Here is a 15655-nt window from a genome sequence, read left to right as displayed (position 1 = left end):
AATTGCATTGTGCGAACTTCACAGAGTGCACTTATACAAGCCTGGGTGCTACAACCTACTACACACCGAGGGTGTATGGTCTAGCCTGTTGCTCCTAGGCTGGGAGCCTGTATGGCAGGTTACTGTACAAAAACAGCACGAGATTAAATTAAACACAAAAGAATATAATGCAATCCAAGGATGCCGTAAAGAACGAGATATGTGGGCTCCAGCCGGCTAACACGACATGCTGTTTTACAGCAAACTTTTTCTATGTAAGGAGAAAGAGTACGCTAGAACATATAGTACAATACATGCATAAACCAGTAACAGTTGTTTATTATCAAGTATTACGTACTGTACATAATTGTATGCACTATGTACTTTTATACGACTGTCAGCGCAGCAGGTTTGTTTTTACACCAGCATCACCACAGACATGTGGGAATGTTTGTTCTACCGTGTCAGGATAGTTACACGTCCCTAGGCAATAGGAATTTGGGGGCTCCATTATAATCTTATGGGACCACCGACGTATATGCCATCCGTCATCCACTGAAACATCATCAGGTTTATGCAGCTCATGACTGTATGGCCTCATTTACTGGTCACCACAACCCTATGGATTGGCACTAACATCCACACCCCCCCCTTTTACATAAGAGTAAACTGAAGTTCAGAGAGGTTTAGCGACTTGCCCAGGTCACACAGCGTCACATTCATTACTGTTCGTGATGGTCAAGTGAAAGGTGCAAACACGGTGCCGAACACGAAGTTAGCGCTTAATAAAGAGAAATCATTCATGTAGAAGTGAGAAGATCCAGAAGACTGGGTGTGACTCAGGCTCCAGGAGCAGCTGGGAAAGGGGAAAAGGAGTTAGGGGTGTTCACAGCAGCCCGAGGCAGGATCAAAGTGGGAAAAGGTTGGAGGGGGATCTGGTGAAATCTGTGTAGAGGGACCTCAGCGGTCCCGGCTTCAGAGGTTTGGGGAAAGAGGGACCTGCCTGTGACGCAGCCCGGGAAGCGGATGGGGGACGCACAGGCAGAGAGGGCGTTACCTTGGGCGGGAGGGCGAAGACCACCGGCAGCAGCGCGAGCGGCGCGAAGAACAGCACCAGGAGCCGCCGCGCGCTCCACACTTTCTTGGCCACTGTCGCTAGCGCCGCCATCTGCGCGATCACCGGGGGAGCGGGCCAGCCCTGGACTGCCGGCTCCAGGTCCCCGGCGCCGACTTAAAGCCTGGGGGGGAGGGTCCAGGGAGGGGACTGCGCTTGGGGACCAGCCCTCTCCTACTCCTCCCGGAGGAAAAGGGTGGTGCCTGCTCCCGGGGGACTGGGTGAAAGAGGCCCGGGAAAGTTAGGTAAAGTTAGGCACGATAACTAAGGAACCGGACTCCAGCCTGGAAGGCAGCTTGGCCTCGGGTTTGAGCCTGGCGACTTTCCAGTTATGTGACCTGGGCAACCGGCTGACTCTTTCCTCGCCACTGTTTACTTGCATGTGAAATGAGCGACAAGAACAACGCGGGGTCCAGAGCACTGGATAAAGCATGTAAAATATATGTGTGGATTGAGGTTTGCAAAACAAGTTGTTTACTACCGTGTTTCCCCCAAAATAAGACCGGGTCTTATATTAATTTTTGCTCCATTAGGGCTCATTTTCAAGGGATGTCTTATTTTTTTCCACGTACAACAATCTACATTTATTCAAATACAGTCATACCATCTTCTGGAACATCGTCCTAACGTACTAAATGCGTCTGCCTGGCTGAGATCTTAACTGGGGCTCATTTTGGGGGTCTTATTTTCGGGGAAACACAGCACTAGGATCAGGATTATGGCTGCACGTGTGTGAGACTGATAAGAGTGAAGTGAAAGTAGACATGTTTATGTGTAGAGCACATACATGAAAGTGAACATGTTTATAGTTATGTGTGAAACTGAGCAGAACAAAATAGAGTGGTAAACACGTTCACCTAAGAGGTAAACAAGTCCTGGCAAACAACTTCTGGTTATCACCTAAGAGGTAAACAACTGGCAAACAACTCCCTGGTTATCACCTAAGAGATGAACAACTCCTGGCAATCCACTTCTGGTTATCACCTAAGAAGTAAACAAGTCCAAGGAAAAGAGAATAAAAGCAGAACTCCAGAGCAATGCCATGAGTGGTCCGACTGGGCGCTCCGGCTAAGACCCTCTGCGAGGTGCAAGCCGCGATACCCCAGGACTCTCTGAAGCTCTTCCTTGCAAGACCAGCTCACCTCAGACCCATCACGGGCCCAGTCGCCTCTCCTGGACCAGGGACCTTCTCCATTCCGACTGACTCTGGGACTTGATTTGTTATTAAATTCTATTCTATTAGGTATAACCTTCTGTGCTTATCAGAGCATTGGCCTCTGGAGGGACATTGGCTCCCAAATAAAGCTGTGTTACTCTACCTGAAACTGTGTGCCAGGACTGTTTCCCCACTCGCGTCCCGAGTACCACGCAGGGACGTAGAGCCCTGCCAAGGGGTTAATGTCCCTTTGACTTTCAGGAAAAGACTGAAATGTGGGTACTGCCCTTTCAGGTGGTCGCAACATTAATTGGCATGGTGGGCACTTTCACTTCCCCACTGACTTCGCAACTGATGCTCAAGCCTTGGCCATAAATTGGCACAGTCAGTCATAAATTGGCATAGTCAGCACTCCTTTTTCAAGAACAGAAACTTCTCAGAAAAGACGGTGAGCTCAGCTGGGTAGAGCACGTTACTAGTAACACCAAAATTGCTGGTTCAATCCCCGCGTGGACCACTTTAAACTGTGCCCTTCTTTAAAGAAAAGGAAGGAATATTTATTTCTTAAAGTCTATCTGCTCGATGACAGTGGGTAACAACATATGGCATATGGGATAGCCAAAATAATATATGAAGAGCCGAACTGTGTGAGGAGAAATCGAGACAGAATTTGTCAACAGCTTGAACTGTGAAATGGAAATTTTTGGTTTGGAAAACTAATTACTTATATTCCCTTGCACCTGAACTTCTATAGCTTATTTTCTGTGTCATTTAGATATCTCTCTCTCATTTTCTCTCTCTTCCATAGGATGTGGACTCTAGCTAAATCCCTAAAAAAGAAGCTTAGGATTAGGAGACATCCAAACACTGTGCTTAATAAGGAGGACCCATGGTATGAGACGGACTAGAAGTCAGGAAACAGCTTCCTGTACAAACCCCTGAGGATGTACGGATGGACCTCAAAAATCCTAAAAATGAGAATCCTTTCATTTCAAGGGCGCCCACGCAGGAAATTCCTGCGATTTTGCTTCAAAGCCTCTCGCAGGTCGATGAGGACAGGAATAAAGGAAAGACACTGGCCTGGAAAATTTTGAGCAGATCTGCAGAAAACCTAAGGGTTAGGTTTAAAAATGATGATGAATGGAAACCAAGGGATCACACCTGGAGGATCCAGGAGATTATAACAACCTGTGGGCCCCAGAGGAAGTCTACCAGGCTAGACCAGTAATAACTAGAAAACAGGTTATAGATTATAACCATGGACAGGGAATACTACAATACCTAGAGGAAGGAAGAGAATTCACTAGAGCAGAACTCCAGACCCTGAGCGCTGATTTCTCACAAAAAGATTTGGCAGACACAGAATGGCTTCTCCGTATTGGGGATAAAGGAGGAAACACTATCACGCTTACAGGAACAGAGATGAGGCAAATATCAGCCGTGCCTGAGCCATGTCAGTTGAATGCACAGCTATTGGCCATAACTCAGGCATCCCCAATGGATACTGACACTGCGGGATTGGATCGCAGAGGCCTGGCGAGCCACATAGCCTACAGTGGACCTAACGTCCCTGGGGCATGGTTTACACTAGAAGGACACAGCCCAAGCCATCAAAGTCACTAGAAAATTGGCAATTCTGGCAATGATATATGAGGAAAATATTAACACTCCCATGCAGGTTACTGCCTGAAATGCAATAAAGAAGGCCATACTCAGAGGAGCCCCGCCACACCTAAAAATGTCACGTACAGTAGTACCTCGGTTTTCGAACATCTCCATTGATGAACATTCCGGTTTACGAACGCTGTAAATTTCATGTATCTATGGTATCATTAGATAGTAAAATTCATGCTAAATTTGCAGTTTTAGGGGTTGGTTTTAAAGGTCTGGAACGGATTAATCCATTTTGCGTTACTTTCAATGGGGAAACCGTGCCTCGGTTTTTGAGCATTTCAGAACTCGAACAGTCTTCCGGAAAGGATGACGTTCGAAAACTGAGGGACCATTGTACCGTGTTTCCCCGAAAATAAGACCTAGCCGGACTATCAGCTCTAATGCATCTTCTGGAGCAAAAATTAATATAAGACCTGGTCTTATTTTAATACGACATCATCATTTTAACAAAAGACGAGGTCTTATATTAATTTTGGCTCCAAAAGATGCATTAGAGATGATGGTCTGGCTAAACACAGTATGAATTCAGTAGCACAGGCAGGGATAATTGAACATAATTAAGGTTTTCAGACTGCCGAGGAACTCCCTGGCATTCCAAAATTTACATTTAATGCATAAATCAGGAATCCCAGCTGAGGCTTTATGCCACAGCAATAAACCAGGAAACAGGAAAACCCTAGGCAGACATTTAACAGGCCCTGGGATGGCAGATTTTTCCAAAGACCAAGACCCATTATTAATATGTTCAGGGGATGGTCTCCAAGAAATTGGATTCCAAGAAATCAGCAGGTGAATAACTTCTAGGGAATCCAGAGCGAAATTCCAATTTTTCAGGATAATTCCTACAGGAATCCTAATTTTCAAAATAAGTCTAGGGGAAATACACAACCCCTAAGACGGACTATCAACAGGAATCCTAGATGGAATCCTAGAGATGATCAACGATCATAGGTACAATATACTAAAAAATTCTTTTCAAAAAACAGGTAAACCCCGGGGTGGACATGGCTAACATCCATTATTGACCCAGAGATAACAGACCTTATATAAAGTTATATAGAGAAATTTTTTCACACCCTCAGGTGGTAGCATTCTTAATTGATACAGGCTTACAGGTTACTCTGTTGAATCAAACAGATAACAGGAATTTGGCAACATTCCCATCCTTCAATATTGAAGGGCTTGGGGGTACACTCTCCAAAGCCTATACAATTCCTATCATTATACATAATTATAATAGGAATCCAATTAACATCTACGGCTAGGGTTTCCAGGTGGGAATTCCCGCCCGTTCTCAGAAATTTTTTTCACTTTCCCGTTCCCGAATCCTGAGAAAAGTTGGTCGGGAAATCGGGAAAATCGACCCTTGAACGCAGTAATACCCACAATGGGAAATAAACGTATTACTCACAATTCATCTTTTAGACATTTTACCTACTTATCGCTAGGGTTTCAGGGTGGGAATTCCCCCCTCCCCCATCCCCCGGAAACCCTCCCTATGCTTATGTAGGGTAAAATTTAGAAAACATTCTGGGGATGGACATTTTACCAACTTTATTTTCTTCATTTATTCCACTTAAAACCTTAAAAAATAATGTAGTTGGCTTCACATGTAATTTAGCGTCCGTCCAGATTGATCCAGTAAAATTACCAAAACCTATTGGACAATGCTTTACTAAATAGTACCCTCTTAAGGGGGGACATAAGGAAATTACTGCTAAAATTCAGGAAATGGTGACTGAGGGCATAATCTCTAAAGGTCGCTCTCACAGATTTAATAGCCCAGTGTGGCCAGTTTTAAAACCAAACGGGCAATACAGACTAACTATTGACTACAGGAATATTAATAAAAACAGTTCCAAAATGCCAGGGGCATTGCCTGACGCTGAGGAGGTAATTAATAAAATTACCCAGAGAAACGGCAAATTTTGTGTGACAATTGATATGTCAGATATGTTCTTTGCCATTCTGATTACGGAGGACAGCAAGGAATGTACCACCTTTCCATGGGAAGGTGCACGGTATCAATTCAATAGGTGACCACAGGGATACTGGAATAGTCTAGTCATTGCGCATTCCATTTTTGCATCACAAAATGACAACTCCAAATACTCTTCTCTTGTTATCTCCTACATTGATGATATCATTATGAGGCATGATGAGGAACACGTATTGGAACAGGAGAAACAAAAATTGATACAGGACTTAAGATCAAAAAGGTAGACCATAAACGAGGAAAAGACCTTGGGTACCACAACAACTGTTACATTTTTAGGCATAACATGGAATTCACAAGGCAGACAAGTACCACAATCAGTAATTGACAAAATTAAAGCTCTAACAGCACCCAAGGATAAGATACAGGCTCAGAGGCTGATAGGATTATTTCGCTATCACAGACAACACATTTCTTATATGGGAGCGTTGCTGGCACCATTGTACAAAGTAACTAGGAAGGCAGAACATTTTGTTTGGGACTCAGAACAGGAAAAAGCTTTTCAGCAGTTAAAAGACTATATTATTACCTTTCAAACCCTCGTATATCCAGCACAAAGTGAAGACTTGCGCTTGGAGCTCATACAGACAGGAGATCATGGCACATGGTCTCTAGGGACCAGGAAAAAGGGGGATAAACTGTTCAAACCATGTGGTTTCTGGACCAAGCGATTTCCATGCTCTCCTAATAAATACGCTACATTTGAGCAATCGGTTTGCCTTTTATATGAAGCTTTAAAATCAGATGAGCCTCTCACAGGCCACTCCAAGCTCACTGTTCGAACCACAGTACCTGTCCTACACTGGACTAAGCTGACGTCAGAAGAAACAATGGGTGTCCCATGTGACCAGCGGTTGCTAGCCTGGAAATGGTCTATCCAAGGCGGGGATATTGCCACGAAAGTGCAACCTAGTCTTCTCACAGAGGTGATTCATAAGGCAGAGATAGACTTGCTGGACCTTGGTCCCAGGGATGAGCAAATCCATGTCCCAATAGAAAAATGGGGCTCATCCTGGTCTCCTGTCTTGCAGAACATCTGGTTCACAGACGGTTCAGCAACGGTAACTAAGAGCGTAACTGCTTCGACAGCAGCAGCTTTCAGGCCAGAGAACGGGGTGGTTCTCAAAGAACAAGGTAAGAGCAGTTCTGCTCAACATGCAGAGCTCATAGCTGTGGTGTCGGCAATGAGACACTCAGTACAGGAAATGCAACCTATGGTCAGAATTTTTACTGACCCCTGGGCAGTTGCTAATGGAATTACAATTTGGTCACAAAGATGGGAAAAGACAGATTTCAAAATTAATGGCAGAGAAGTCTGGTCCAGGGATTACTAGAAAGAACTAAGCCTGTTAGCTGAACAGATTAAGATCTTAGTTACACATGTGTCAGGACGTAGGAAGAGAGAAACACCAGAAGAATATTATAATAACATTACAGGCTCTCTCACCAAAGAATCAGAGGTAAGGGTACAATCTAAGGACTAACTATCAAGGCCAAAGAGACAAATCAAATTTCCTATTAAATATCAGGACTATGATACAACTGGAGCATTTAAGGTTCCTAATGAACCAGACAAACCACTTCCACATAGACCGCACAGGGAGCGTAAGCCTGCGGCTCATCTAAAGGACTATGTCACTCATGCAACACAAGTTACAGAACACAAACCTATTATAGTTGATGATACTATTAAACAGATCCATAATAACTTAGGGCATTTAGGAACGCATTCCCTTTATAATTGGCTGACTAAGAGGGGTTTACAAATTCCATGGCAACACATGAAGCATATTATTTCTACATGTGTTGACTGCAAAACATTGAGTAACAGATATAGATACAAAGAACTACCAGATACTACATCTATACACACATTTAATTTTCTTTGTCAGATTAATTTTATTGGACCCTTAACACACTCATACACCCAAAAATATGTGTGCACCTTGGCAGGTAAATACTCTGGTATCGGAGTTTCATTAGCCTGTCACAACCCACATCGAGGGCAGCCCAAGGAGCCACTTTTTGATGGTGTTGTTTCTATGGACCACCTAAGATTATTGAAAGTGATCAAGGACCACATTTTACCTCCACAGCAGCTGAAAAACTGGCACAACTTTTAGAAATCCAGTGGCAATATTTGCCTTATAATCCCACTGCTTCAGGCAATAGTGAAAAGATTTAGTGGATTTTTAAAAAGGGAACTGAAATTACTAGAGCAACATTCTTCTTTTTCATTGATGCTGAATGTCGTGTGTTTCCATTTAAATCAAAGGGAAAGACTTGCTCGTGAGCCACCTCACTCCTTTCTAAATTGCTCACCAGACATTGTCGATTTGCCAATTGACAACAAACCTTGTCAATTTCCTTATGAAGTCACCATTGAGGATCATTAAAGTAAACTTTCCCCACGGGACATAATCGCTGATGGAGGAGGGGATACTTGTTGGACTTCCGGAAGATGTGGACAGTTACAGCTCCACAAAGCCAACCAAACCTCCCCAGACTTTTAAGTATTCTTGCTACTTTTTACTAGATATTTTCTTAGTGCTTACACTTGTTGAACTTGTTTATATTATTCTTATTTATCCCTGTGCTCCCACATAGCTTCACTTGGCAGTACTACCAGCCCTTATTTTCTCTATTTTACACATTACCTTTTTCCTTTGGGAATATGCTGACCGGAGGGGATGGCATGTGCCTCAAATACACCCTTTCAGCAAATCCCCAAACCATTATCAGGTCATGGGGCCCTCAGGAGGGATATACCGCCTGTGTAATTTAGGACATAGGCTATATTTAATGTACAATTGGCTTATTGTACATTAAATCAGGATTTTAATAATATAACATCTCACGTTTCAGTATACTTATGAGGCCTAGAGGATACAGAAACTTTTAAAATTCACAAAGACTCCATACAATATAAGGACACCCCGATTGGTATGGACACTGATACCACCCGGATTGAAACATGTAGTCTCAGTCCGAATTCTCCATGCTTCCAATTAATACTAGAATCTTACGAGAGAGCTTTACCAATGTAATCTATAACTTTTGGTGGGTACCTGGAGAAGAGGAGGAAGACGTTTGATGATGGTGATGAGGAGGAGGAGGAGAGCAATAACTTACATCTACTAACAATACTACACCTAACAGGAGTGCTGCATATACGGCCCTTCCAGCACTAGAACTACGGCTGGAACTACAGCCAAACCATCTATCCTCAATCTAATCAATCGTCCTTTCCGCTTCTCATCTAGCAAAACACTATAATGGGAAGATTTGGATATCTACTTTCCTACAATATACTTCCACAGACAAAAATGACAGAATCTGGTATACATATAATCTGACAGATTTTCCAAACTTCCCAGTCTTTTGAAATGTTTGTATCCGTAAATGTGTGGCAAACTCACTATTTGATATTTGGTGTAACCCTTTGGACAATTTTTTTATCTCCTTCAAAAATTTTTTTTAACAAAACTAAAACTACCCTTTCTCCAGCAGAAATGGATTGGATCTCCCGTCCACCGGTTACAATTCTTACACACACATTAGTCAATCTTAATAGACCACTGGAATACCCTCAGAGAGGTTTGGACCAGGAAACAGTGGAGGCATGCCCAAAACTGGAACACATTTGCATAATTGGATACAGAGCTAATTATACTACAATACCCCTAAAGAACCGTACTTGGTTAAAAACTCAAAAATTTCTTGTTTTCTTCCCTGTCACAAACTTTTTTTACTGTGATAGTAAATGCAACTGTCATACAGAGAACTTGGAATCATGCAGGAATACAAACACAGTCTCATGCTATACCATTCATACCCAATACAGGTAGAAGCTTAAGGCCCAGCATATCTTCTTATATTATATGTGAAAATGGAATCAACCCTTCTCAGAACACGCCTAATCTTATGCTTAATCACTCTAACCTTGCTTTATGGCACAAGCTTCTAAATACCACCAGCATATATCCACTTAGGAACTTTACATGTATTAATAATTCATCAGACATGGGGGGATATATCTTTATAGAAAAAGCTAACGTTACATGGTTTAATGTAACACTGAAATCACACAAAGCCACTGGTTGGGAGAAGTGTGTCCTTTGGATACCTTTCCTTCCGGCTACCGCCCCAGTACGGAAGCTGCCTTTTAACTTCAAAGATCGTGGATACTCTTTAACAGCCTTACAAAGTTCAAATACCATTTTTTGCAGGCACACGGCGGGATAGCCGTTGGCCAGCTATTCAAAAATCTATTGGCTGTTCTTTCTTTCTGGCTCATACAAGCCATAGATGGTAACCGCTATGCAGCACTATTCACCTATAGCTGCAGGCCCATATTTTCCCTTAGGAACTATAAGAAATACTGACATTTGGACAGATTTATTATATAACACTTCCTTTTCCTACAGCATTACGAAACATGATAATCACACGAACGTCAGGGTATTACTGGATCTGCGCGAGCAGATATTCTACAGAGACAGTCTCCAAATTTGCTTTTTGTCAACCTCACGCCTTTCCAGATCTTCTTTTTTATTTCCCAAGCTTTCTGCATACCTCCAAGGATGCTCACCTAAGTGGTGGGGAACCTTGGGAAATTCTTTACCAGACTTGGATCTAGAGTAAATATGCTACTAGATCCTTAGTCTTTTCGGACGTTGCTTCCAATGCAAAGCAGCTGGAAGTATGGTATCTTTGTTTCTCACATCGCAGCCGAAGGAATTAGAAACACCACCTTAATCAATACTGCACAGAATCTTTTTCTAGCAATAATGACATGGAAGAAATGCCATATTCCTGAGTATGTGCCAGGACCAAGTATCATAGAGAGAGGTTGCCTCAGTGCGACACATTGCCTGAGAGCTGAACATGATAAACCAGAATGGACATCACGACTGATTCAACCACCTCCAGTAATCAGTACTATGTTCAGACCATTACTTATTATGTTGCAGCCTAAACGTCTGCTATACAGACTGACACCCAGCAGGGTACACATTACCTTAAATTTAGATGATTTCAGGGTGTCATATCTGAATGTAAGGCATACACCCATCGTAGACATCATATGACAATTAGTTTAGGCATGATGAAACCATTGGATGACTTTAGTTAGGCATTAAAGTCATTGGATGACTTTAATTAGGCAGCTGGCCTAATTACTAATTTCATCATTGCTGGGATCCAAGAAGCTGAGATACAGGAGATAAGAGGGAAACTATTGGAGGAATACCCAACCAGACAACATTTTTTTCAAGCAAATTCAGGACATTGTACAGGAACTTTCTTCTTCCATAGGTGAAATTAATTCTCTGCTACATATACGCGACACACTTATCCATGTACATGTAAAAACTCAACAACTACAAAAAGAACAACATGAGCGGTTAGAACAAAACTTCTTCTTTCTTAGATCCCAATATTTAGAAAACCAGCTAAAAGGATGCTGTGATAAAATTTGCTGCAGCTTGCCTATGCTGACATTGAGAGGCTCCTTAATTATGATATTGTATCTACTAATCCTTGGAGCACTTCTTCTCTGTTAGAAATGGATTATTCTAGGCCATCTGGCTGTACAGCTGATGGTGAATGTCAGATCAATCTAATAGAACTAATAGATATAGCTTCAGTACTTTTCTATGACACTTATGCCACACCCATCACAATTCAGGGACGAACCTTCGTTCCCCTTGAAAGACCCTTTTATCTACAGGGCTATTACCTTTCCAGAGATCTTGCTCATCCTTTCACTTCATCTATTTATTTCACTATGCAATCAGTGGAAGTTACCTTTTCTGATATTCCTATGGTACAAATGGAAACACCAACACTTGTAAAGAGCTTGGGTGATGGCGCGTGGATTTTGTGTACACGCAACATATCTCAGTTATTCTGTTTTAATCATACAGCCATGTGAAACAATTGAACTTGTACAGCTTGCATTCATGTTTTGAATGTTATTAATATTACTTTTAATGGTCCTAGTTACATGACCTCTACTAATACGCATTTATCATACCGCTTCCTTCCATCCACAGTGGCAGATGCTAGCAAACCAATCCTTGTATTAATTCCACCACCGTCAAGGAAGCTATTCATCAAAATTTGGACGTCCTAAAGACCACCCATGATGACACCATTAAACACCTCCACGCATTGGAGGCACTGCCATGCGGGGTCTCTGGTCCCGCTCCCCGCACAAGAACGCAGGATATGGTGAGGCCAAAAAGGAACAACAACGGAGCCATAGGTAGGGGAGTCACACCACTATTTTCTCGCTGGCGGCTGGGTTGGAGACACAGGAAGCATGAGCCACACGATCCACAATCCGCAGTCCGCTTCTCAGTAACAGCTGATGGCCAACTAGTCACAGCTGATGGCCATCTACTACCTGAGCCAGCACCTTGCCACATGAGGCAGAGTCTCTGGGACTCTGTCCCCACAGGCACGTACGACCAAAATACAGTCATTGGTTTATACCATGAATACAGGGTTATCTAAGGAAGGCATGGCTACTACATTAAGTATACTTTGTTCCTTTTGGGGACTCGTTAAGAGATCCCTGCACCTACACACTTGTTCTGTCTCATGGAGCACAAATAACCAGGTATTTCTTTTGCAATACCTGGAATTCTATCATTGGAAATGTTTGGAGCAGACTTAAATAATTTTTTCTTTTTATGATATGTATCGTTTTTGGTTGGTATTTGCTTAAATATATAATCCACACCTGTTGCACAGGTGAAATTTTTGCTAAAACACAATAATTGTGATTTCCTCAATGTTCTCTTTGTAACATTTCAGAAATCAGGGAATGGCATGTATAGAGCATATAAAATGTAATATATATGTTGGATTGAGGTGTGCAAAACAAGTTGTTTACTAGTAGGATCAGGATTATGGCTGCACGTGTGTGAGACTGATAAGAGTGAAGTGAAAGTAGACATGTTTATGTGTAGAGCACATACATGAAAGTAAACGTGTTTATATTTATGTGTGAAACTGAGCAGAACAAAATGGAGTGGTAAACACGTTGTCGTGCGGGGTGTCCGGCGGGGCGGCCTGCGGGGTCTCTTCTCCCGCTCCCCACATAAGAACGCAGGACATGGTGAGGCCAAAAAGGAACACCCACGGAGCCGTAGGTAGGGAAGTCATACCACTATGGTCTCACTGGAGGCTGGGTTTACACGACGTGCGACCTGCTGTCCGCTTTGCTGCCATCCGACCAACTGTCCTCGATTCTCCTTACTTTCCTTCAGTCTCCTCCTTCACTCTCCTCGGCTCCCCTCCGTAGCCGCGGCAGTTATATCAGTGACCAATGGCTTAATGGCTACAGCTGATGGCCAACCAGCCACAGCTGACGGCCATCCATTATCTGAGCCAGCACCTCTCCACATGAGGCCGAGAGCCTGGAAACTGCTTTCTGGGGCTCTGTCCCCACACACGTCCACCTAAGAGGTAAACAACTGGCAAACAACTCCCTGGTTATCATCTAAGAAATGAACAACTCCTGGCAATCCACTTCTGGTTATCACCTAAGAAGTAAACAAGTCCAAGGGAAAGAGGATAAAAGCAGAACTCCAGAGCAATGCCATGAGTGGTCCGACTGGGCGCTCCGGCTAAGACCCTCTGCGAGGTGCAAGCCGCGATACCCCAGGACTCTCCAAAGCTCTTCCTTGCAAGACCAGCTCGCCTCAGACCCATCACGGGCCCAGTCGCCTCTCCTGGACCAGGGACCTTCTCCATCCCAACTGACTCTGGGACTTGGTTTGTTATTAAATTCTATTCTATTCGGTATAACCTTCTGTGTTTACCAGAGCATTGGCCTCTGGAGGGACATTGGCTCCCAAATAAAAATGTGTTACTCACCCTACCTGAAACTGTGTGCCAGGACTGTTCCCCACTCGCGTCCCAAGTACCATGCAGGGATGTAGGGCCCTGCCAAGGGATTAATGTCCCTTTCAGGAAGACACTGAAATGTGGCGACTACCCTTTCGGGCGCTTGTAACAAGCACTTACTAGTATTACCAGGGTTCAAATCCTCGCTCTGCCATGGGCTTGAACAAGGTCTCTGAGCCTCAGATTACTCATCCAGAAGTGGGGTTGATGACAATAACAGTCGCTACCAGACAAGAAGTCTGTGGGGAAGTTTAAATGAGATAATGCAAAGCGCCTGGCACTGAGCAAGCACTCAGTGGGAATTATTGTCAGTTACTGCCATCGATACTGTCATTCTTATTTTTCTCTCCAGGTGGCTGAGTCACCTCTAGGGCAGAGTTTGGAGGGGTCTTCTCCTTCCTATTGATAAATGCACAGGTGTACAATTGCTGGGTTGTATGGTAGTTGCATTCTTGGTTTTTTAGGAAACTGCGAGACTGTTTCCCAAAGTATGAATACCATTGTCCATTTCCATTAGCAATATATGAGCGATCCAGTTTCTCCACATCCTTGCCAGCATATGGTGTTGTCACTAGTTTTTATGTTAGCCATTCTGATAGGGGTGTAGAGAGATCTCATTGTTTTTAATTTGTATTTTTTTCTCATGGCTAATGATGTTTAACGTCTTTTCATGTGTTTATTTGCCATTTTAGAAGCCCTTGATGATTAGGTGACCAATTACCCTAAATTAAACAGAAACCTAAGGGAAGGAAAGGAGTGGACCCTCTGGGTATGTGAGGATAGCATTCCAGGAAGAAGGAAAAGTCAAGTGCAGTGGCTCCCAGGCAGGAATAAATAAGACATGGCTTAGGGACAAGAAACTGTGGTGCAGAGATATGATCAGAAGGGCTGCCAGTGACGAGAAGACACAAGGTCTTGACAGGCTGAGTAAGGACTTTGTATTCTACACGAAATGACAAGGGCAGCCGTTGGATTTAAGCAAAGTGACATATTCTGCTTTCACTATTTTAATATAGATTTATTTAGAAATAATCCACACAGCATACAATTCATCCATTTAAAGTGTACAGTTCAATGGTTTTAACAAAGTTGTGCAATCATTACTACAATCAATTTAAAAAAATTTTTGTCATCCCCAAAAGTAATCCCATACCCCTTAACAGTCACTCCCAATCCTCCCAAAGCCCAAGGTAACCATTGATCGACTTTCTGTCTTTATAGATTTGCCTCTTCTGGACATTTCATAGATATGGAATCATACAATACATGGATGGTCCTTTTGTGTCTGGCTTCTTTCACTTAGCATGATTTTTTTCAAGGTTCACCCATGTTGTAGCCAGTACTTTGTTCCTTTTCTTGGGCAAATAATGTTCCATTGTATGAATAGAACACATTTTATTTATCCATTCATTTGTTGATAGACATTTGAGTTGTTACCACTTTTAGGCTATTACAAATAAGGCTGCTATGAACATTCATGTACAAGTTTTTGTGTGGACGTATATTTTCAGTTCTGTTGGGTAGACACCTAGGAGTAGAATTGCTGGGTCGTATACCATGTTTCCCCCAAAATAAGACCTAGTCAGACCATCAACTCTAATGTGTCTTTTGGAGCAAAAATTAACATAAGACCCAGTCTTATTTTAATATAAGACCGGGTACAATACAATACAATACAATACAATACAATACAATACAATACAATACCGGTTCTTATATTAACTTTTGCTCCAAAAGACACCTTAGAGCTGATGGTCCGGCTAGGTCTTATTTTCAGGGAAACATGGTAGTATCTCTATGTTTAACCTTTTGAGGAACG

At 42.8% G+C, this 15655-nt stretch overlaps 1 protein-coding gene across 2 annotated transcripts in view; it reads right to left on the bottom strand.

Annotated features, from left to right (window-relative positions):
- SLC13A3 (solute carrier family 13 member 3) overlaps window positions 1-1397 on the bottom strand; it is a 63847-nt gene extending 62450 nt beyond the window's left edge. The window contains exon 1 of one of the 2 annotated variants that reach the window (XR_013992306.1): window positions 1037-1178. Coding sequence is in view for 1 of the 2 variants with exons in the window: in XM_081034258.1 (XP_080890384.1) it covers window positions 1037-1147 (111 nt within the window). In the remaining variant the exon portion in view is untranslated. Of the gene's footprint in view, window positions 1-1036 lie in introns of both variants that reach the window. The other variant, XM_081034258.1, reaches the window with a different exon arrangement.
- Window positions 1398-15655: the final 14258 nt, after the last annotated feature.

The sequence above is a fragment of the Rhinolophus hipposideros genome, assembly GCF_964194185.1.
Source record: "Rhinolophus hipposideros genome assembly, chromosome: 22".
Classification (NCBI taxonomy): domain Eukaryota; kingdom Metazoa; phylum Chordata; class Mammalia; order Chiroptera; family Rhinolophidae; genus Rhinolophus; species Rhinolophus hipposideros.
Note: the sequence above shows the minus strand (reverse complement) of the source record. Positions and strands in the feature narration are given on the sequence as shown.